At 33.1% G+C, this 24,762-nt stretch overlaps 1 protein-coding gene across 2 annotated transcripts; it reads right to left on the bottom strand.

Annotated features, from left to right (window-relative positions):
* Positions 1-8,960: 8,960 nt before the first annotated feature.
* On the bottom strand, positions 8,961-14,117 carry LOC133703292 (MACPF domain-containing protein NSL1-like). Of its 2 annotated transcripts, XR_009843864.1 has the most exons (8): positions 13,672-14,117; positions 12,999-13,237; positions 11,872-12,058; positions 11,566-11,649; positions 11,288-11,471; positions 10,628-10,794; positions 9,577-10,321; positions 8,961-9,461 (listed from the first exon to the last, which is right to left on the bottom strand). XR_009843864.1 is itself a non-coding variant. In XM_062127755.1 (7 exons), the coding sequence occupies exons 1-7, from the start codon at positions 13,933-13,935 to the stop codon at positions 9,632-9,634; spliced, it is 1,815 nt and encodes a 604-aa protein (XP_061983739.1). In that variant the 5' UTR covers positions 13,936-14,117; the 3' UTR covers positions 9,528-9,631. The 2 variants fall into 2 exon arrangements, 1 of the variants encoding a protein (XP_061983739.1); XM_062127755.1 differs by lacking the exon at positions 8,961-9,461 and having other exon boundaries at positions 9,528-10,321.
* Positions 14,118-24,762: the final 10,645 nt, after the last annotated feature.

Below are 24,762 nucleotides of genomic sequence, written 5' to 3'. Positions count from 1 at the left end.
CGGAATATCATCCAATAATAATAATAAAACACATATGAGAATGGAATTCAATTAGTTCACGCAATCCTATTTTCTTTAAAAGCTCTAAGTTTGGTCTTTTCTACACAAACAAAAAATGAAAATAAAACCTCAAACAATAATCCATGTTACTACTCTATTTTAATAAACTTAAGCACCATGTTAAACTTCTTATAGGAGTAGCTCAAACTATTATATTCAATAAACCTTCAAGCATTTTGTCCTTAATAAACTTTTTAGCATGGTTGGCTCTTTTTATAGTATTTGTGTTGTGCTGTTATTTGAACTAAATTACTAATAAAAATGTAATTTAAATTTATTTTTTTAAAATTAAAATAATTTTATTTAAAATATCTCCATAGTATTTAAAAGAAAATGTTTGTTACACCATAAACAAAATGTGGATACTAAAAATGCATAAAAGAATTTGTCATAATTCTTTTAAATAATGTAGATATATATTTAGTAAAAAGCTCATAAAAAAAACATTTATACCATTTAATACTAACAACACTCTAGCCAGATTCATGATTAAAGTATGTCAAACACTATAAAACCCCTAAGGTAAGAAAATATAGCCAAACTAAGTTCATGACATAAGACCTAATCTACATGCAAAGAATGAAATTATACAATCAGCCACTACTGACCTATAAAAATTAGGAACAACCAATAGCCATAAAATGTTTAAAATGATTTTTCATAATTGCTACAAAAGTAATTTTGTCTTGTTTGCCCATTTAAGTTTGCAATTGTCAACATTGTTAGCATGCTTTACCTGTTTAATGATTGTCAATGCCAACCTGCTAGTTTTTTATGAATCTTATGCATTATTATCCCAATCATAATTATTAAATCCAACCCAACAGGTTGATCGGGTGATCTAGGGACCTAGAGTTTAACTTAGGCCAAGTTTTTATTTTTATTTTTATCATATAAGTCAAACTAAAATCTAAAATCAAGACTATCTTATTTCATGATAAGGCTAGTCACCTAATAATTTATATCCATTTTATATTTCATGTCAAGGCTAGTTACCATAAAACTTGCTGAGCTCTAATACTCATCTTTTATGACCTTTAATCGAGATCACCAAGAATCATTAGGTTCTAATACAGTTGACACGACTAGGAAATGAAGGATAATGATATTTTTTACAAGTCGAAACACTCAAATACTAAGAACACCATAGCTATCGGGAAACACCAAAATATTCAATTTTTATCCATCCAAGTTTCACTTACCAAAAAGCTATTACATCCGTTTATATATATAAAAAAACTAAAAATACATAATAATATGGAAATTTTTTTGTGCTCACTAAGAAAAATATCTATTTTTCCAAAAAAAAAAGAACTCTTGCATCGCCTAACAATTTGGACTCATTTTAAATTTCATGTCAAGGTTGTTCATTAACAACTTTGGCTCTTTTTTAAATTCTTATGTGAAGGTTAGTCACCATTGCTCTATATCCAGAATTCAACTTCATAAAAAATAACATCATGACTAATAATAATTTTCTTGGTGCTAGGATTATATAAGTTATAAGCTTTTGAATAATCATTAATACCAAGAAAAATGCATTTTTCTCTTTTATAATTAAAAGTTTTTCTCTCTTAATCTAGAACATGAGCATAGGGAATGCATCTAAAAATTATAAGATGATCTATTATTGGTCTTTGTCCACTCCAAACTTCATTCAATATCATACTTTTAACATTAAATATGGGACTTCTATTCAAAATACAAATGTTTCAATTTGCGACTTTATATCAATAATTTTTTTATTGGCAATTCCTAGTTAAAAGACTTTGTATCATATCCATACTAGGACAATTCTTTCTTTCACAAACATCATTTTGTTGAGGCGTATAAGTTGCAATATGTTGCCTCTTGATTCCATAGGTCATAAAAATTTACAAGTTCATGTGAGTTATACTCTCCATTATAATATGTTCATAACAAATTTTATTGGTTTGTCAGCTTTATGCTTGAAAGAACTTTATATCTCTTAAAGACTTCAAAAACTTTATGTTTTTCTTCTAAAAACTAAACTTAAATTTTCCAACTATAATCATCAATAAAGGTGATTATATATATTTTACTTCCATTAGGAAATGGAGTTACTGCCCCTATAAATATCTGAATAAACAAGATCCAATGACTTCTTTTCTCTCCATGGTTTTTCTAATGGAAATTGATTTTAATTTTATTTGCTAACAACATATTCTTCATAAACTTAAGAATGAGTTGTAATTTAAAGAAGATCAATCACCATATTCTTTTGATGTAGAATTTTTAATCCATCAAAATTAAGATAGTCATAGCAAAAATTCCATAGCCATGCTTCTCCTTTAATTTTGTAGAAAAATATGAATGGGTAATATTATGAAGATATAGCGGAAATAATTGATTTGGTGTCATGTTAACTTTAGCAATTAAATCTAGTTTATCATCTTCAATTCTATGTACTTTGTTTTTTATATAAATTTTTTATATTTTTTTAAGTTAAGCAGTGCTAGGAATTTTTTTTCAATTCATGAACAAAGAAAACATCAGAGATAGTATGTACAATATTCTTCTTGGTTTGAATCACTATTATTCCTTTTCTTATAATGAAAACTATAGACTCATAACCAAATTTCACAATATCTTAATGAGATTCATCTAAATCAGATAAGATTGACTAATCCACTCATGTGATTGTTATAGTCAATGTCTAAATAACATAAATTTTGGTGATTTTTTTTTTGTTCATATGATTATCCATCAATAAAGACATTTTATTTTTATTTTTCTATAAAATTAGATTTTCTACCACCATTCCTATTGAAATTATTTTTACATTCTTATTTGTAATATCCATACTTGTGACACCTAAAACACGTAACTTTTATTTTGTCCATTGATTTTGGCTTGTAAGAAGTTGAATGATTGTTGTTATATTCTTTTTTTTTTTTATGAATTGAAAGATTGGTTATCTCTAAGTCTTTGATGTAAAATTCTATCATTTTTGTTTTTTATACTTCGTTCTCTTCCTTGACCACCTCTATATAAGGTAGAAAAGCAATTATTAGATGAAACTCATAAAGTTTACTCCTCCTTTCCTTGTTGATTCATCTTTTCCTCATGAATTAATAAATAAATTTATAATTAATCAATGGAGAGTTCATTAATATTTTTACATTATTTTATTAAAAAAATAATAAAATTGAATTTTGGTGTCAACAATCAAAGTATTTTCTCAATGATGGTGATAACCTCTGTTTTATCGTCATAGATTTGTATCTTATTAATGATTGCCATCATTCATAAAAAATAATATATAATCGGCTCTCTTATATTCATCCTAAGAATATGAATTATGTTTGGAGTGCTTGAAGTTGTTGGTTTTTGCTCTAATTGTTCCTTGGTACTTTATATTTATGAAATCTCAAATATCTTTAGAGGTATCCTTGCAAAGAATGGTTTTCAAGATTGATTAAGTTGTTTTTTTGCTCTAATTGTTCCTTAATACTTTATATTTATGAAATCTCAAATATCTTTGGAGGTATCATTGCAAAGAATGGTTTTTAAAATTGATTGGTCAATTGATTGGAAAAGATAATTCTTTGACTTGAAATCTTTTATCTCTTATTTTTACATTTTCTTTATTGTTATTCCGGTTCAATTATTTCTTTAGAAATAACTAACCAATACTCCTCAAACCTTAAGTAATTTTTCATTAATATGCTCCAGTTATTATGATAACCATAAAAAACAAGGAATAACTAGTTGAACATAAATTTTGGAAGACATTAATATTGAAGATTCAAGATATTCAAACCTACTATATTCTGTATATATATATATATATATATATATATATATATATATTTCTTTATCACTGTTGTATTAAGTCAGTTAGAATGATAGCGTAATAATAGGAATTTTTTTGTAAGGTCAAGGGATAGATTAGTTAGTAATATTATGTAAATAAACTACCTCTGTTGCTATATAAAGAGGAAGCATTGTAACAGTTTAAATAATCGAATATAATGAATAAAAGATCAATACTGAATATTGAATTTATCATGGTATCAGAGCTTGGTATCCCTTAAAACACTACTGAATCCCTTCTTTCTCATCAATAAACAGAATCCACCTTCTTTATCTTCGTCATTTGTCTCTCAAAATCTTTGTATTCTTCATCCACTTCCAAAACCTTCTTCTTGATCATCTGTCTTGTTCTTGATCCCCAAACCATCCTTCTTGAAAAACCATATTCTTGATACTGATTCTATAGTCTCTCTCTGTTTCATACCGTTTTTTGTCTTATAGTCTTGCTCACATTCTTAAAATCTTGCATCATGATAAATAACAAAACAAAAGCCACCCCAATTATTCATGTTCAAACTGAAAACACTAGATTCACAACCAGTGTTGTTCTTACTGAAGTTAACTACGATGTATTGTCGCAGATTATGGAAATGCAAATTGTAGGAAGAAAGAAACTTGAATATATTATGGGCAAAACACAACCCCCCAAGATATAAATGCATCTTATACAAAATGATATGTCGAAAATCAAAAGGTGAAGGGATGGCTGCTAACTTTTATGTCACTAGACATAATAAAGAGATGCATCCGACTACGCACTGCACGTGAAATTTGGAATGCTTTATCCAAAGCATTTTATGATGGAGTAGATGAAAGGCAACTTTTCTCATTAAATCAGAAATCCTTCCCCTTGAAATAAATAGGGCACCCGTTGTCAATATAATATGGTGATCTTATGAAAATCTTCAAAGAACTTGATCATCGTGATAGAATTGTAATGAAAGATCCTGATGATGTCATTACCTATAGAAAATCTGTTGAAAGATTACGGGTACATATTTTCTTGAATGGATTGGATGCTGAATTTGAACAAATACAAGGAGAGATTCTTAGAAAAGATCCAATATTGGTTTTTGAAGAAGCATATGCATACGTACGTTGTGATGTTGTTAGAAGAATCACTCTGAATAATGAAATTGATTATGGTGAATCATCTGCTATGATGGCACGACGAGCCAAGCCTAGAACATACCGATCAACCAGTACAGGACCTATCATTCGAACATCAGGACCTCAGAATAATAGCTACGAGATTGGAAAGGCCAAATCACACTCATTGTGGTGAGACTGTTCACACAAAGCTAAAATGCTATGAACTAATTGGATATGCTAAAATGCTATGAACTAATTAGATATCCAGAATGGTGGTATCCTGCCAAAGCACCACGAAAACAGAATCGAAAATCAAACACTCATGCCTTAGCAGCTGTTACAGAACACACCTCCACATGTACACCTCAGGACAACTCAACCTTGATCACAACATCTGGCACAGTAGCAGAACTTACCTCCACCATCACACCTAAGGACGATTCAACATTAATCACAACATCTTGTAAGGTTCTTCACACTTCCTCTACTAGGAATAGTAATTAATGGATCATTGATTCTGGAGCTACTGACCATATGACCTTTGACAATCTATGTCTTTAATCCTTAAAACCTTCTGAACAACATATTATATCCACAGCAAATGGTACACCTTCGCATGTTATTGGGGAAGGTTCTGTCACCTTCACTGAACAATTAAGCTTGGATTTTGTATTAGTTATCCCAACTTGTAATTACAAGCTACTATCTGTGGCTCAAATAACCCGTACCCTGCAATGTATTGTGATTTTTTGGCCTAACCTTTGTGTTTTTAAGGACATTCAAACTCAGAAGACAATTGGCTATGGTACTAGGCGGAGGAAGCTCTATTATCTAGAATTAACATCAGCAAGCTCATATTAGTTGGCTCAAGTATTCTTAGCAAATAAATCTGCAGACTCTGAGGTTTGGTTGTGGCATAAACATCTAGGACACTCATCATTTGGATACTTAAAGAAGTTGTTGCCAAAACTCTTTATTAAACTGTCTAACTCAGACTTTAAATGTGAGGTTTGTGAATTGGCTAAAAGCCATCGTGTCCCATTTCAAATAAGTATGAATAAAAGTCTAGCACCTTTTATGGTCATCCATTCAGATGTTTGGGGTCTAGCAAATAACATATCTCTCAGTGATAAACGGTGGTTTATATCCTTTATTGATGACCACACCCGTGTGACTTGGATTTGCTTAATGTAATCCAAGAGCGAAGTTGGCTCATTATTCAAATAGTTTCATAAAATGATAGCCACACAATATCACTCTACTATACAGGTTCTATGTAGTGATAATGGTGGAGAATTTATTAGCCAATAATTGAAACAATATCTAGTTGAGCATGGGATTACTCATCAAACTACCTGCCCTTACACCCCTTAGCAAAATGGGGTGGTAGAGCGCAAGAACCGCCAGCTTCTTGAAGTTGTTCGGGCTTCCTTGTTTGAAGCTCATATGCCAACTAGATACTAGGGGAAGCCATTACTGCAGCATCATACCTCATCAACAGACTACCCTCAAGTACCTTAAAGTTTCAGACTCCATTAAGTGTTCTTCACGAAGCCATAAAATCACCTACTGTGTTGAATCTACCACCAAAAGTCTTTGGATGTACAACATTAGTTCATCTCTACAAGCCATTAAGAAACAAGTTGGAACCTCAGGCACTCAAATGTGTCTTTGTTGGTTATGCTCAACATAAAAAAGGTTACCATTGTTATCATCCTCCAACCCATAAACTATATGTCACTCTTGATATCGTATTTCATGAAGATAAAATGTATTACTCCACTCTTGAAATGATCGGTAAAGAGGACAACCAAGGTAACTCGCAGGCTTCCAAAGACAACTTGTATCACTTGGATGTTATAAGTGAAAAGTATTACATCGAACCTCAGTCACATGCTTCAAAAGAGATGATACAACTGGAACCGCAACCATATACTAAAGACCAGATAGAAGTAAGGCAATCAGAACCTCAGTCATTAGCTTCCTCCATTCATAATGTGCCAACGGATTAAGTGATTTCTGAGTTTGAATCTCTGTCCGAACCTCAGGTAAGTTCTGAAACTCAACTTAAAATTCTACCCCATAGAACTACACGAGGAAAACCCAAAATTGACTATGAAGCACTCTTCACTTCTAAATCACATTACCCTATAAATAATTTCATATCCTATCATAGACTGTCAAAGGAAATAAAACTTTTATGAAACAATTATCTGCTATATCTATTCCTAATAATGTGCAGGAAGCTTTGAAAGATCCTAAATGGAAAGAAGCTATGAATGAAGAAATGAGGTCTTTTTAAAAGAATTCAACATGGGAAGTGGTTGACTTACCCATAGGAAAGATACCAGTTGGATGCAGGTGGGTGTTTACCATTAAACATAAAATGGATGGTACCACTGAAAGATTTAAAGCAAGACTGGTTGCCAAAGGATACACTCAAACTTACGGGATTAATTATATAGAGACTATTGCACCGGTGGCTAAGATCAATACTATACAGATCCTAATATCTCTAGCTATGAACCTTAACTGGCCCTTATACCAATTTAATGTAAAAAATACGTTCCTGCATGGGGATCTCCAAGAAGAAGTATATATGGAATTACCTCCTGAATGTATGTTGCAAACCCAAGGAAGCACACAGGTATGCATGCTAAGGAAATCCCTATATGGGTTAAAGCAATCTCCTAGAGCATGGTTTGGAAGGTTCACCAAATTTATGAAATCTATTGGATACAAACAAAGTAACTCAGATCATACCATTTTCTTAAAAGGTAATAAAAAGGCAATCACATCTCTCATTGTATATGTCGATGATATGACAGTTACTAGAAATGACCCTGAGGAAAAGGAAGCATTACAAAATCATCTTGCTCAGGAATTCAAAATGAAGTCTCTTAGCCATTTAAAATACTTCCTTGGCATTGAAGTATCAAGATCGAAAGAAGGAATATTTTTGTCTGAATGAAAGTATGCCTTGGATTTATTGAAAGAAACATGCATGATAACATGTAGCCCAATCAGTACTCCTATAAAAGAAAATATGAAACTAAGTATATATCCACAACAAATCCATACTAATAAAGAGAGATATCAGAGACTGGTGGGGAGATTTATGTATCTTACACATACCAGACCTGACTTGGCTTATGTTTTAAGTATGATCAGTCAGTTCATGCACTCCCCAAGCAAAGAACCCATGAAGGTTGTTACTTGTGTCTTGAGGTACCTAAAATCATCTCCAGGAAAATGAATTTTGTTTAAGAAGGGAGAAAACTTAAATATTGAAGGGTACACCGATGCTGATTAGGCTGGGTCAATAGAGGATCGATGATCTACATCCGGATATTTTACATTCGTGGGGGGGAATTTGATCACTTGGCGAAGTAAGAAACAAGATGTGGTGGCTAGATCATCGGCCGAAATCGAATATAGAGGGATGGCCAAAGCAATTTGTGAGTTATTATGGATCGGGAATCTGATGCAGGAATTACTTGTTGAGCAAACAAATGCTATGAAATTATATTGTGATAGCAAGGCGGCATGTGATATCGCCCATAACCTCGTCCAACATGATAGAACTAAACACGTTGAGGTGGATAGACATTTTATCAAAGAAAAGTTAGAAGAAAAAATTATCAAAGTGCTTCATGTTCGGTCTCAAGAATAACTTGTCGATGTGTTAACCAAGGCAGTGTCTAGCCAAAGCTTTAATCTCTGTCTCATCAAGGTGAGCATATGTGATATCGATGCACCAACTTGAGAGGGAGTGTTGAAAATTCAAAATATTCAAGCCTACTATATTCTGTACATATATTTCTTCATCACTGTTGTATTAAATCTGTTAGAATGATATCGTAATAATAGGAATTTTTCCGTAAGGTTAAGGGATAGATTAATTAGTAATATTATGTAAATAAACTACCTCTGCTGCTATATAAAGAGGAAGCATTGTAACATATTAAATATTTGAATATAGTGAATATATAAAATATCAATACTGAATATTGAATTTATCAATGATTTGATTTGTTGCATTGAAATTGTTGTTGCCGCTGTGAAGAGATAATTTGTGTGTTTCGATTGCTCTTATTGTTGCGTTTTGGTTGATGATTTGTTGCGTTGAAAGGAGATTTTGATGTGCTTCTTCTTTTGCGTAGAAGGTGCTCTATTGTTACTGTGACTGCTACTACTAGAATTTCCGCTGTGTTTTGAACTGTGGTTGCAATGTTTTTTCGTTGTGTTATGTTGGAAGAAGTCTCACTCGTCAATGGAGGTTGCTATTGCATATGCGTTGAAAGTCTTGTTGTTGTTGCGTGTGTGTTTTGCTCGAAGGACTACCTGTTGCGTCTTCATCAAGGAAGACATGTTTTGCTGCAGTACTTGTGCATTCTTTTTTCTTCCAAGCTCTCTGATACTACTTGTTGAAAACTAACACACAAAGCAAAAGTCCCCGTACTCAGACACAACTGCCAATAGCCAGGTAGAACAAGAAAAAGTTAGTAATTCATTTGCTATTCTAGCTTGGGACCAAATGACGTAAAGAATCTGATTTTTTAAAAAAATATTAGTTGAGAAAATTACATGGTTATCATTTGCAAGTTACAACAGTAGGAACGAATGCATTCTTTGCAAGTTCTTACAACAACATCATTGCCTCCTCTGATATTGTGGCTAACAGTGAATACTTGACTTTGATTGAGATTCTACCACCGTCCACACAGAGCTTAGCTCCAGTGACCACCCAAGATCCAGGCAGGTCCTCTGGACCTCTCACCATTTCCTTTGTGTCAACAAAGTTTGACATTTTCGGTGCTCTTGATGGTAAAGGGGGGCCTCCAGGAAAAACCGCAGAATTCAGGTTTACTTTCACTGGCTTCTCGGGTGGATTTAACCCTGCACTGAACCTAGTGCTAATCAACATCGAGAAGACCCCCGATCTTCTTGACAAGGCTGAAGGTCCATCCCATTCTGAACTGCGGAGTCTTGCAGATGCCACCATTGAGAAACCAAGCCTCAAGAACAGAACTTTCTTCATCCCAACAACCTTTACCTCGAACCAGGCCATTGTTACAATGGAAGCGGTGTCATCAATGCGGGCACCATTGTACTCCACTGGGGCAGTGCAGACATGTGAGAATATGCTCCATAGAACTGGTTCAAAATAGTCTCGGTCTTCAGGTTCATGAGTTGATTCGAGCCGATCATCTGAGAGTTGGAGCATATTGGGAAGAGAGGAAAGATGCTGGAGATGGATAGCCAAATGGTCACTTCTCTTACCCTCCAAATGTAAGCGGATTCCTGTCACTGGCCGATTTCCAGAATCAACCTGAACGCTTGGATTTAGAATCTTTAAAACTAGAATGATGATTATCTTTTAAATTCTGGAAAACCATAATCACTGACTCTGATGATTTAACATCCTGCAGACCGTGAACATATCCAAATTATGATTATCTTTCCTTATTTCCTTTTATCTTTTCATTTTTTAAGAGATGTTTTAAGAAGTGCACATGAGCTCATTAAGTTACGCCTTTAGGGTCCAGGTACACTATCACCAGCAATCACATATCGTTTTAAGATCTTGGAATGAATGCTTTGAGTAATTCTAACATGCTGCGGTTCAAGGCATTACCTTTGTGGTGTTGACATAAAGCTTAGGGCCCATGAAGGTGAACCTAAGAGATGGGGTTGCTTGTTTTCTGCGCTTAAGAGTAAGAGGCAGATCACCATATACTGGAGCCCATTGCCGAGGCAACTGAAACTCTAAAAACTGGTGAAGTTCCTCTATTGGAGGTTTGTCTGCATGATTGATCAAAGATCAGCAAAGATGCCAAGAAACACTAACGGAGATTTCTCAAATATAGATGAACGAGATTCAGGTGAAATAATTTATCATGATATATATGATCCGGCTACGCCCAAATGACCATAGTCACCAAGCATTGAATCTACTCAATGTATGCGTTATTATTCTCCACAACATCTGCAAAAGCTAACAAACCAGTTGCATATACTCTAACATCTAGTTGAATCTATGCAGAGACTGATCAGGAAATGGTAACCAAACAGAGTGAAAAGGCCAACCCAGAAAAACAATGCAACAAGGCTAAATGTCAAGGATTCAGGCTCAAAAGTGTCTAGCTAGCAAACATGCAAGGGTTGGCATCGAATCTTTTCGAGCACTTCATTTGTTTGTGTCTTTTAACTCCTGTATACTTATTGAATGCAATATTGCAGCATAATCAAAGCACTTATGGAGAGACCAAAATTTTGAGGAGAGATAGGTACACACATCGAAGGTAGAGATTCACCGCATGGCTTACGAATCCGTTGCCTCGAATACCATTCAAAAGAGAAGTTATAGGCACAAGGGACATTGAAATAACATTTGGCGACTGTGATATAGTTGAGAGCCACTGGTTATGGCTTTGGCCAACATCCACACCTCCCCTTCGGATACAAATGCTCGTTATATCCTGCACACGAAATAAATCCATCAGATAAAAATCTCGACTTATTTGGGGCAGGTTGCCTGAAACATCTGTTACAACATATACCAACGAAGCCCACCTCATTCTTTATGGAAGTAATGACAGGCAGCCTCATCGAATGGGCAAATACTCCATTGAAATCCCAAGGCATAACGTGTTCATCCTGAAACATTAAACAGGAATACCATATTGAACAAACGTAATCACTATGATTTCTTCCTATATATCTTACGAACCCCATGATAATTACCCAGTGAATTGTGATTTCATTTCTCACCCTTGTGAATTGTGTGATGCACCACTCATCATACGTATATCCTCTCCAATAAGTTTTTGGAGAAAGACCATGACAATGATGAGTATCTTATTTGTGAGATTTAATTACCTTTGGTTTTCCTGATAATTCAGCAGGGTCAACATCTCCGAAGAACAGCTTATCAGCATATTCCTTTAACAATTTCAGCACTTCAGGGGGCTCAAGATTTGATTTTTGTTGCTGCTTCATGTGTATCACATCTTTACCTCCCATCTTTACCCCGACAACAATATGAGTGCCATATTTCTCAATAAACCTGGAAGATCATGTTATTCAAGATCTGCACTCATTCAATCTCAATGGAAAAGCTCTCAATAACTTAACTTCCACTAGAACATTAGCTTACAGAAACCACGAAGGAAAGAAAATACATGAACATGCAAATTGAAGCAAATTGCTTCCACCTCAGAATTTTCCTAGACATAAAAACTTTCCTCTTCAATAATTTCTTCCACAGGATATCCTCAAGTGTCTAGTGTTTGAATCATCTAAGCTCATCATCTATTATTAAAAATCAAAATAAGCTATTTTTTGGAGCTAAAATTAATGGGTTCTCAGCAGGGAAAAAAAAACCATGTACGAAAATGCATATTAATTTCATAAAACCATCAATAGAATCCAATCCTATGACAGACTAGCTTCTTCTTTAAATTGTTTTTTGGACATGCGGGTTAAAGAGCCTGTTTGTTTCTGCGTTTCAAAAGTGTTTTTGATAAAATTTGAAATTTTTTTATTTTTTTATTAACTTCAAATTAATATGTTTTTAGTGTTTTCAAATTATTTTGATGTGCTGATGTTAAAAATGATTTTTAAAAAATAAAAAAAATATTATTGGCATGTATTTTGACATGAAAAACTATTTAAAAAATAACCGCAACCACACTGCCAAACACACTGAAATTCAAATCTAGTACAGCTCTATGAGTTGTTTTTTTAATACGAACCATTTACTTCCCTGAAATCTTGTGTTATTCATAATATTGAAAAAAAAAAAATCTAAGCCACCATCAGTTTTTGTCACCTTTTTTCAGGTTGAACTATCTAACTCCCACTCCAACACAAGTGCGCAAGAACACTTTAACCATTTGGAAATAATTAAACATGCATCTAACTTGTTTTCTTCTGGTTTTCCTAATTACGTACGTAGACCAATAATTTTACACAAGTTGATCAGCTTTGAGATTAAGAGAACGTACTCAGCAAGGGCAACAGGATCCCATGTAGTAGGCACTTCTTGCTTCACCTTTTCAGACAACGTTATATGGGATCTTTCCAACTCAATGTTATATAGTGTTATGAACCAACCATCAAAAGCAAGACTTTTTGCAGAAGCCGCATCCTTCTGCCAACTACCCCTGAAGTTAAACATGGTATTGAACAGTCCCGAGGGGATTTTACCTGATAAACACAGTTCTTGATTGAATTTCTCCGACATCTGCAAGGAAATTAACAATAAACAAGATTAGACAAGTACAAGAATCACTATGAAGATTGTTTCGGTCATTGTTTTGATCAAATTCATAATCACAGACCATCATTGTGGAAATGTACACGCGATAGAAAAAATAAGCCAATCCATTGAGATATGGTATGCTACACTTGAATATTTGCGACGAGAAATGAATCCGGATTTTAGGATGACGGAGCCCTTTACAGAAAGTTGTAATAATGGGTTGCCTATTATTAATCCAAATTTAATCATTAACCTAATTATAATACCATTGACTTCAAACTCAGCACCTTCCAAGTACAATAAAACTACCAAAAAAACAGCAAGAAGAAGAAGCAACTGTTCCATGATTGAAAAAACACCCGCCATATCTCTCCAAAAAAAAAAAGTTATCTTGAACATCGCATTAAATCACTAACCTGATTGAAAGAGAGAACATCAGAGAGAAACCTAGTCCTCTCTCCTTTATCACACTTAATACCATTAGGCACGTTTTGAACAACAACCCCACCAGGAACCACAAGCTCTTGATTCCGAGTGAGGTCCAGCTTGATCAATCTAGACCCAAAAAGACCTGGCTTGCAGTATGACAATCGAATATCTTTGGTCAAATCATAACCAAATCCAATCACAGACACCGCCTTCTCCGCTGCTGACTGAGCATCAAGCCGATTATTTGCCATCAAAACATATATATAACTAATCCACTCAGACAGCTTTTTTACGTGAGAAAATTAAACTTGGTGGGTTTTAGCAGTGATGGAGGAGTTAGAGAGGAGTTCTGCTGCTAAATGGAGGGGACTTCTCACTGAATTGGTCTTTATGGTTTGCTCTTTCTTTTACTCTAGCATTTTAATATCGTGTTTTTCAAAGTTCGGAACTGAAGGTAATATTCCAGGTTGTTGTTTTTGAGTTTTTGACGGGTAAGCTTGATTTTGATTCCTGTAGATTCATGAGCATTCTATTTCTACTCCTATAATTTTAATTTCACCCCTTTAGTTTCTTTACGTTCCGTTCTTAGGAGTCTCTGTATTATGTTGCCATGAATATGGGAAAATAAATAAAATTGAAAAGGTTCATGTTTTTGTTATTAACTTAGTAGTAAAGGAAAAATTGAACTTTTAATAACTTTCAGGGGTAATAAATGAAATTGTTACACTATGAGGTTGGAAGGGAATGTTTATGCATTTGCAGGACCAAAATGTAGTTTAACCATTTGTTCTGACTTTGATAAATGGGAACACATCGTAAAAAGGCGGCTATACCAGAAATTCACACGTGGCGTGATTTAATTGCAGACTTTCCGTCTTTATGGCGCCAACGACTTTGACCAATTAAAAGCTACGAGTGTTTTTTACGAGGATCGACGTCGGTTTGACGCTGAATCTCTAATACGTTGACGTTTAATGATGACCGAGGGGAAGGGTGATCATTTTGATTTGGTTCGGTTTTTATTAAAAAAATTAACCAAAGTAAAATTAAAAAAAAAAGTTAAAATCAATTCAAACCAGTTTGGCTTGTTTTTTCAGTTTGACTTGGTTTTTTCCGGTTTGACTCGGTTCGGTTTCAAGTTTATAAAATCAAAACCGAATCAAACTGATTAGTTTTCTTAAAATTTTAATTAGTTTTTTTTATTATTCAACTTTTTTTAAAATAAATTATTTTTATTAATTTAATCAGGTTTTTTACTCATCTTTAACCGAGCAAGCAGTGAGAGGGTAACGGTCTAATAGTGCTCCTCTACAAGAGCACATTAACAGGGGTTCCTGTTGGCCAGAAAGAAAAAATTCAGATTTGGAGAGCAATAATTTACGTGAAATACTGCACTGGCTAGTTATAATTAATGATATCGTCTTAGTTTAGTGAAACAATCGACAATTTTTTTCGCCATGGATTCAGGTATTAATATTATCGACAAGACATATATATATATATATATATACAAACACACAAAATAGCCCATTGACATGTGGAATACCGTGAGTTTGAGAAAAAAAATTTAAATGTAAAAAAAATATTTAGGTATTTGTAATATATCTTCTAAAAAATCTAGATTTTAATTATGAATTGAACAATATTTTTATTTCCTATTGAAATGGAAACACATTAAATAGGTAAAAACCAACATTTTAATTTATTAAAAAAAAATTAAATGAACTTTAGTCAACCAAGCAAATTCACAACACAAGTGATGCATATTATTGGATTCAATAAAAAATTTGATTCTAGATTCAATAAAATTATACGTCAATAAAATATATGATAATTTTTTTGTATGAAATTTTTTTAAAATGAAAAAAATTGTGATAGGCTAAATTAAAAAAAAATAGATCATTGATAATAAAAAGGTGAATTTTTTTAAAACAAACTGAGGGACAGAAAAATCATTAAACAAAAAAAAACAAATAATAGCTCGGATGTTACGGATTAGCTTCTTAAACATGAAACAATACTCATTAATTCAATTAGGCTCGATGATTTTATTTATCAATTTTTTAACCTAAATATATATAAAAAAAGAGCCTATACGCATGGATCATGTGTCCCAATGTGCTTGGGCATTAAACAAAAATTGGCAATGAGCATGGGACTTCCGACCTAGCCTATGCACCTAAATTTGGCTTTAATTTTTCTTATTTTTTAAAGGGTTGTCCACCCTAATTTTTTTTTTTAACAAAGACAGTGGACGATATATCATCTACTTTCTATACAATTCAGTGGCCAAAGGTCGCTGGAAAAATAGGGCCTCAAGTTTTTTTACTAAAAAACTTATTTTTGACCCAAAACATTTAAAAAATACCATAAACATCTTGATAAACCATTCATGACATAAAAAAAAACTCAAAAACAAAATGGCTCAAAAAACTAAAATCAACTTGAATCCAAAAATATTCTCGTGGTCAGATTTGCCACCTCGGGCAAGTAAAAGGAAAAAAAACACCCAGGTGAAACTCTCTTTCATGAAATGGGACCCATTGACACTAATATGGATTATTTTTATTGTTGTAATCTTTGTCAATGGTCACTTTTTCTCTCTACGCCAGAATCCAACGAGACTATCTCTTGTATCATAAAAAAAAAGGATTGAAAATGAGGTAAATGAAGTTTGGTACTAAAATTGATTTTATGACAACTAAAGGGATCGCTTACCTAATAAAAAAAAGATAAAGGACTAAAATGAACTTTGCATATGAAATTCGAAGTCACCACCTATTTTATTCACTCTTTTCAATTTAGTCCTCTCTCTTTCAATACAACCCTTTCTTATAAAAAAAAAATATTAAGCAATTTGGTGCTAATCTGAGCTCAAAATGCTCAATTGTGCAAAAAAAAAAGAAGTTAAACTCATGTACGATCCGAGTAAACTCGGGTTAAACTACTAAACCTGCAACTTGAGTCATGAGACCAGGAAAACTCAAAAGAAAATAAATTAAATAAATTATGATGTTTAATTTTTAGATAACCCACTATTGAAAGATGAAATTGAATAAAATAAAATAAAATATAACACAAAAAAAATTGACTCGAGTTAACATGGGTTAACCCGTCAAACTCATAACTCGATTCATGAAATAGGAGATAACCTCATAGAAAGAAAAAAAAATAAATCGCAAAGCCTAATTCTCAATCAATCTAATATTGAATGATGAAATTGGAAAAATATCAATTAGAAAAAGTGGAAAAAAAAACTTGAGTCAACCAAGTTAACTTATCAAATCGCGGTCCATGTTGTCGCACCTGACATCGCGACGGCTCAAAAATAATCTTGATTGATGAAAAAGAACAGATTTCTGGCATTTTGTTTTTTTATGGAAAAATATCTTGTTTAAGGAGTCGCCACCTAGTATTATGGTCACTAGCAACCCTAACCAGTCAATAGAGATTCTATAATATAGGACTGGTTACGTAAAATGGAAGATATTATCATCCTTTAAACGTTCTGCCTGAAGCACACTGCATTGCTGGTTTTGTCTTAAATTGCTAACATATTTTTTTAGTTTATGCTATGATAATTTGCTTATAATATTTTTGAATCTGGCACCAGTGAATATCCAACTACGGATAATTCCAACTCTGGCATTGGTAAATATTACGTAGCTATAAAATAAATTTAAATCAATATTTTGTTTCTAACTCTAACGCTAGTGAATAAACAAATAAAATAAATTTATTTTATTACACATTCACATATTTTTTTATTTTTCTAGCTGAATAAAATAAAATACAATGAATAAAAATAATATAAATTTAAACTCGTATTTTTATTCATGACTCTGGCGTTAGTGAATAAACCAATAAATTTATATTATTTTTATTCATGCATACATATTTTTTATTTTTTTATTTTTTTTATTTTTTCTACTTTTTATTTTTTTATTTTTTAGGGGTTGGGCCCAGCTCAGCCTATATGGGCTGGGCTAGACCCAGCCAGCCCGGCCCGGTCACTAGCCCAAGCCCGTGACCCGGCTAGGCCACATAAAGCACGCGTGAACTAAATCACGCGTGCATGAACAGGTAAATTCAAAGCCAACGACCACCAAATGAATTAAAACGAAAAGCGGGGAAAAAGAGCAAAAGACTTACCCTGTTCTTTTACGGAAAATTTGCGCGAGATTGCTGAGGGCGACGCTCTTGCTTTCAAGTTTCCTCTTGCTCCTTCTACTTGTCTTTCACGTTCTATTTCCTTCCTGTTTCTCTATTTCTACTTGTCTTTCTTTTGTTTCATTGCTTTGTATTCCAAACCCTCTCTACTCTCTCTCGGTCTGCTTCCTCTGTTTTTATGCCAGTACTAGTGAGGGAAAACTCGTTTCTGGTATGGGAGTTCTGGAAAAAAAAATTAAGAATTCCTTTGGCTTATTTGTGTCTTTTTTTTTTGGTGTTTTTTCATCTCTTCCTCTCTATCTTCTTTCTTCGTCTTTGTCTCCTGGGTTTTTTTTCTTTTTTTCTTCCCCCTGTTCTCTGTTTCTTTTTTTTTCTGTCTAGTCTCCTTCCCCTGGCTTTTTCGTGTTCTGTCTACTCTCCCCTGGCTCTTTTTCCAACCCCTTGGTTCTGCCCTTTTTTTTTCTCCTCCCTGTGACCTTTCGTTCTCTGGCTTTTATAGCCAGAGAACAATGCCATTTCTTCCAACCATTGATTGCAGGTGTAATGGTGGCGGTGGGCGTTCGTTGAAGAAGATGAACAGCACATCCCCACAGACGATGTCGTTTTGATGTTAATGATTATTTGCGTTTTGGCCCTTAAAGTTTTAAATTTTTTTTAATTAAACCCCCTAGTTAAATTGTAATTGGATCCCTGCATTTCGGAGCCTTTTACAAGTTAGTCCTTGGACTTTAATTTGTTGCCACTGTGCCCCCAATTAACCCCAAACTTTGGCATTTCTACAATTAAGTTTCAAAACTTAACAATTCTCTAATTAAGCCCTTGATTTGATTAATTAAACTAGTCAAGAGTTTAATTAAATCTTTAAACTTCCAATCATGGTGCCCTTAACCCAAATTTTAATGCATTCTTCATTTATTTCATTTTTACTTGTTTTTCATCATCACTTTTCATCATTTTTTTTTCATCATTTTTAGTAAATAAAATAATAATAATAATAATAATAATAATAATAATAATAATAATTAAAATAAAAGGGTCAAAAATTGGGTTATGACACATGTCATAAGACTATGATAACATTATAAACAATAAATTAAAACATCAAGAAATTAAATCTCCAATAAATATAATATTAAAGAATTGAATTGAAATTGAAAAAAAATAACCAACAAAAAATTAGTGTTTTGTGAAGAGGGGTATAGTGAAATCCCATTCTCTTTTAGTTTTTTATTTATTTAATTTATTACTTGCTTTGGCAAATATGCTTTTCATCATGCACATTTTATGCACACTTTTTTCTATTGACAACTTTTGACTCTACTTTCATTTCTTTGCATAAGGGCTATTATTGAAGGCCAATTCACTGCAAAAACCATATCTAATCTCATAGTATAGCGTGGGTAACAAAGCTATAGATTTTCTATTTTAAATAATTTTCCTTTTATTTTTTTTCTAAAGTTGACATATGACTTCTTCATGCATTTGTTGGTGGCTAGATTGTTTAGGAGGAAAAGTAACGTTGAGACCTTTTCTTCGCTGGGACTTCTTACTCGCCTTATTGATAAACTCATTTTTAATGGGCCTAAAAAACCCTTATAATCTTCCTCCCCTAAGCACGCCCAAGGGAATGAGCTCGCCTCGATCAAGGACTTGGCAATGTGCCAAGTCTAACCACACAGGGGCTTGGTAGCCTGCCAAACCCTAGGCACGCTGAGTATGGCGCTAGCCAGACCCATACATAATTGGGTTTTGTAGTGTGCCAAGCCCTGGGAACGCTGGGTTTGGGCTAGCCAAAACCAGCCATAATTGGGCTTGGCGGTGTGCCAAGCCCGGGCACCTTGGGTTTGGAGCCAGCCAGACCAAGACGCTATTAGGCTTGGCAGTGTGTCAAACCCTAGGCACGCTGGGCTTGGTAGTATACCAAGCCTTGGCATGCCCATGAGAATGTGCATCCTCCCTTGGGCACGCCTAAAGGAATGACTATCCTCCTTTAGGCATGCCATAGGGAATGATCATCCTTCATTAGACAAGTCATATGAAATGAGGTAATATGGGTCTGACAAACATTTGAGATCCAAGGCACTTGGACTTGATAGTCAGCCAAGTCCAAGATAACACGGGTATGTCAAATATGTCAGACCCAAGGTACCTGGACTTAGTCATCCGCTAAGTCTAACATACTTGGACTTTGCTATTAACCAAGTATGAGGTAATGTGAGCCTGGAAAACATGTCAAACCCAAGGTATTTAGGCTTGGCAATCAGCTAAGTCTAAGATAACATGGTTCTAACACACATGCTAGACCCAAGGTACTTGGACGTAGCAGTTAGCCAAGTCTAAGGTAACGACCATCCTCCCTTGCACACCCAAATGAATGAGGTAATGTGAGTTTGACAAATATGTCAGACCCAACACTTGGATTTGACAGTCTGTCAAGTCCAAGATAACGTGGGTCTAACAAACATGTCATACTCAAAATATCTAGTCTTGGACATCCGCCAAGTCCAACGTACTATGATTTGACAGTTAGCCAAGTTCGAGGTAATGTGGGTCTAGTGAACATGTCAAACTTAAGATACCTGGACATAACATTTAGTCAAGTCCAAGATAACGACCATTCTTCCTTGGCACACTCAAGAAAATAATCATCCTTCCTTGGCACGCCCAAATGAATGATCAATCTCCCTTAGGTCTAACATATGGGTAGAACTTAGTATCCATGGGCTTAGCTACATTTGACATCTTAGAGGCTAATTTCCCTACACCTTTTAGGTGTATAAAAGTCTTCCAAGGACCCACCATATTTTCTTCAAACATTAATATAGATGGAAGGGATATTTATACCTCATTGAATGCTATCAAGGTAAAATTACACTTCACATCCTCCTCTTCACAATAATTGCACTTCAGACCCTCTTTTTTTAGGTAAGTAAAAAACAAAGTCACAAATTAAATTGTAGTGCATGAAATTAAAATATTGTGTACAGGCTAATTCAAAAGTTTTTTTTTCTAGATCAACAAAAAGAGTGTGCAAGCATTATCAACATGATTTCTAACATCAAGAAAAATCAAGCAACGGTTAATGAGTTGACCCTCAGCCTAGCCCATCTTTTAAAAAATAATGTTAGGCTTTTAATTGGCCTAACAGAATCGGGCCTGGGCCTTGAGCCCAACCAGCCAATTCCTTAGACTAAGGGTGTGTTTGGCTAACACACCCTAATGTTTTTTTTTTAGTTTTTAATGTATCTTTATTTTAATTTTTACTCAAACAAGCCTAACAAAAAGCATAAAAAAAACCTAAAAAAACTCAAAGACCATTTTGAAATCATTTGTAGGTCCATCGTGTGTTTTTCCAACAATTTTGCCTAACATTGGACCGTAGACTTATTTTGTAAGATACAAATATGGTATTAAAAATATTTGATTTTTCTCTAAAGTTTTTAAAAAAATCCCTCATTTCAAAAATACAAAAAATATTTTGTTTTCATGCATACGGCCAAATTCTAAACATTTTTCATGCATATTTTCTAAAAATGATAAAATCATATTTTTATCATGTTTTAAAAATATATAATGGATATCGTAACTGGTTTATGATTATCCATTAAGTTTTGACCAAAATACCAAAAATCCCACAACAATTAGTTTGTTATTCAAAGTGTTGAGATTTAGCTGTAAATTTTAATATTTGAAGGTATAAAATTACATTGTAAAGTATACTATCAGGTACCTTGAAACGGTTAGGATTTAATCTAATAAAGTAGAAACTTCCTCATAAAAAGATTTGGCTTGAATATTAGATAAGACTAATGGATATAAATATGACCTAGAAAAACAATCAATCAACAATGCTGCTTATCTTAGGTAGTAAGGATGATCATTTTCGATTCAGCTCGGTTTTTATCAAAAAAAAGTAACCAAACCTGTTTTTTTTTTAACCGAAACTTGTTCAAACTGACCGGTTTCTGTTCGGTTTTTATCAAAAAAAGTAACCAAACCGGGTTTTTTTTAAACCAAAACTTGTTCAAACTGACCGGTTTCTGTTTGGTTCGGTTATTTTAGAATAAAAATTAGTTTTTTCGGTTTGGCTCGAGTTATTTTTGGTTTGGGTTCGGTTTTTTCGGTTTCAAGCTTATAAAACCGAACCGATAGGTTTTTTAAAAATTTTAATCAGTTTTTCTTCACAGTTTGATTTTTTCAGTTATTTTTTTCTGGTTTTCTCGGTTTAATTGATTTTTATGTTTTTTTGCTCACTCCTATTAGGTAGGGTGTATTGGGGATGATGCAGCTTTTCCTTGCACAACTAGCCCCCTTACCCAAACTCTCGTACAGTATAAAGTTTTATAGTGACCATAATATTAGGTGACGACAGACAGCTTTGCCATATGAAGTCGTGCATGTCAAGACAAATATAATTCTAATTACTTTATTATAACAATTTTTGGTTGCATCTTTTGATGGCTAACAAACTAATTTTCTTGTGTAATTCTTTCTTTTCTTATTAATCAATTTTCCTCGACAAAAAAAATAGCTTCTCTCTTATTAGAATTAATACCATAATAAAATTGAACAATTTGAAATAAGGATAAAAAAAATTATTTCTTTAATTACAACCCCTCTCTTATTAGTGTTTTTCCTTTTTTGGGTTTTTTACATGAATATTTATTTTTTATAAACAAAAGTTTATCATAATCATAAAAACAAATTTAAAAAAAAAATGTTTTGGTCTTTTGACACAAATGTATTAAAATAATAAAAGAGTGTTAGTTGATATTACAAAAAGAACACTATAATTTTATTTAGAAACTAAGAATAAATAAAATGGTATTTAATAAAACAAAAAAAAGGTCAAACACTCACTCTTAGCAACATTTTTTTAAAGTAGGCAGATGGATGCTCGTATTTTTTTTTTAAAAGGAAAATTATGCATCATAGATTCCTGCTATGAGAGAGGTAGTCAAAAATTTAGGTCTATGTTTTTTTGAATCTAAAAACTCATTTTCGCCTAAAAATATGTAATAAGCACCATAAGAATCTTAGTAAACCAAATAAAACATTTTTAAATTGATCAAAAAAAGATAAGATTAAACCAAATAAAAAAAATATCTCTCAACCATAATTTATCTTTTCCACCGATATAAAAGCTCAAAAACATCTTAATTGCACTGCTCTTATCAAGAGGGATACATTAGCACCAAATTCAAATTATTATTTTTTCTTGAGACTTGGATATCCGATGAATTTCTTTCTCCTCTACCATTTTTTTTAATGACTCTCTACCATCACAAATCTCACGAGTTTAAATGCAAAACAAATAAAATACACGACTAAACGTTAGAACCTTAATAAACAGGGATAAAAAAATGAAAAACAAAAATTTATTAGGGATCAAAATATAGTTTTTTGTGTCACGTGAACAGTATAAGAACAAAGAAAAAATGTTATTTTTTTGTTTTATTGTCAAAATTGATCCCTCACAGTTTCAAATTGTTTTAAGTAATAAAATTAAATTTTATTTTATCAAATCAAACATTAACTTAATATAAAAATATTTGACATTATAAGAACCTCATAGCAAGCAAATTAAACGAATTATAATGCTCGAGTCCCAGTCCACATGATGTAAGAGAACTAAATTGAAAAAAAAAAGTTTAGTGACCAAAATAAAAAATGTTTCAAGGGCCATAAAACAAAAATTGAATTGCACTGTGCGAATCCATTCTGTATCTTGCTCCACGATGTTTTTCCCACCGTAGTTTGTTTTTCTCTTTCTACCGAAGCATTCAAAACAAACAGAGCACGATGAGATAAAAACAAGACAATTATCAAGTGCATTGCATGAAAGCCCAGCAAGTGGAAGCTGATAGGCTAAATTAGAGAAATGGCTGATGGGCTTGTACAGGATCAAATAGAGCAGCAAAATATGGAGTTAATATCTAAATGAAACACTGGATTTCAATGGATTATGCTGGAATTGGGACTAATTGAAACAGCCAATCCATAACGTGTCTTCCTGTAAATGGCTGCGAAACCATAGTTATCATAACTAATCTAAAAAAAAAGCCTGGATTATCAGGTAAATTAGTAGGTTATTGATCAACACAACTTGTTTTTCTTTTAAATTTATTAAAATAATATATTTTGTTTATAATCGTGGTATCGATCCATCCAGATCCGATCGAGTTAACTGCATCAGTTAAATCAATTAAATTTTATAAGTGAATGTTTTTTATTTAAATTTCAATCTAGACTCGGAATCACAAGTTTTTCGATCATCCATGGAGCCTAAGGGTTAAGAACAATGACTGAACCAGGCATATAATAATTAAAAGGCAAACTTGTGGTTTGAACTTGACGCGTCTTTGAAGTAAAGGCAATTTCTTAGAAAGTATTAAAAGCATTGGATGATGTTCCATTATTTATTCCAATACAACGCGGTTTAGCTTGCTAAGAAGCATGATTTAAACACAACCAAATTATTATTATTTTTTTAGAGGAGAATAGATTAATTAATAAGTCAGCATAGATTTTAGAGAGAATTGACGCCTAGTACAGCAAACAAAGCATATTCTATAAGCCATGTTGAAACAATTTCCCATGTGTCCAAGAATCGAAATCGTTTGGAAATACGGTGCAAACTGTATTTTTAAAATTTTTAATTTTTTTCCCTAAAAATTATTATGGATAGTATGTTTCGGATCGTTTTAATATGCTGATATCAAAAATAATTTTTAAAAAATGAAAAAACATCATTTGCATGTATTTCGACACGAAAAGTTATTGAAAAGCAACCGCTACCATACTGCCAAACATACTCGAAATGAGACTGCCGGCTACGAGGTTTGGTTTTTTAGAGGAAAAATTAAGGATGTTTGATTTTGCGGTGAAAAAATATTCTTAAAAAAATT

The sequence above is a fragment of the Populus nigra genome, chromosome 9 (genome assembly GCF_951802175.1).
Source record: "Populus nigra chromosome 9, ddPopNigr1.1, whole genome shotgun sequence".
NCBI lineage: Eukaryota > Viridiplantae > Streptophyta > Magnoliopsida > Malpighiales > Salicaceae > Populus > Populus nigra.
This window is presented reverse-complemented; position numbering and strand designations above follow the sequence as displayed.

Coding starts and splice junctions, on each gene's coding strand:
- LOC133703292 (XM_062127755.1), bottom strand. CDS start 13,935: ATGGCAAATAATCGGCTTGATGCTCAGTCAGCAGCGGAGAAGGCGGTG. Junction 13,238..13,671: donor ATGTTCTCTCTTTCAATCAG/GTTAGTGATTTA, acceptor ATTTCCTTGCAG/ATGTCGGAGAAATTCAATCA. Junction 11,472..11,565: donor TTACTTCCATAAAGAATGAG/GTGGGCTTCGTT, acceptor TTTCGTGTGCAG/GATATAACGAGCATTTGTAT.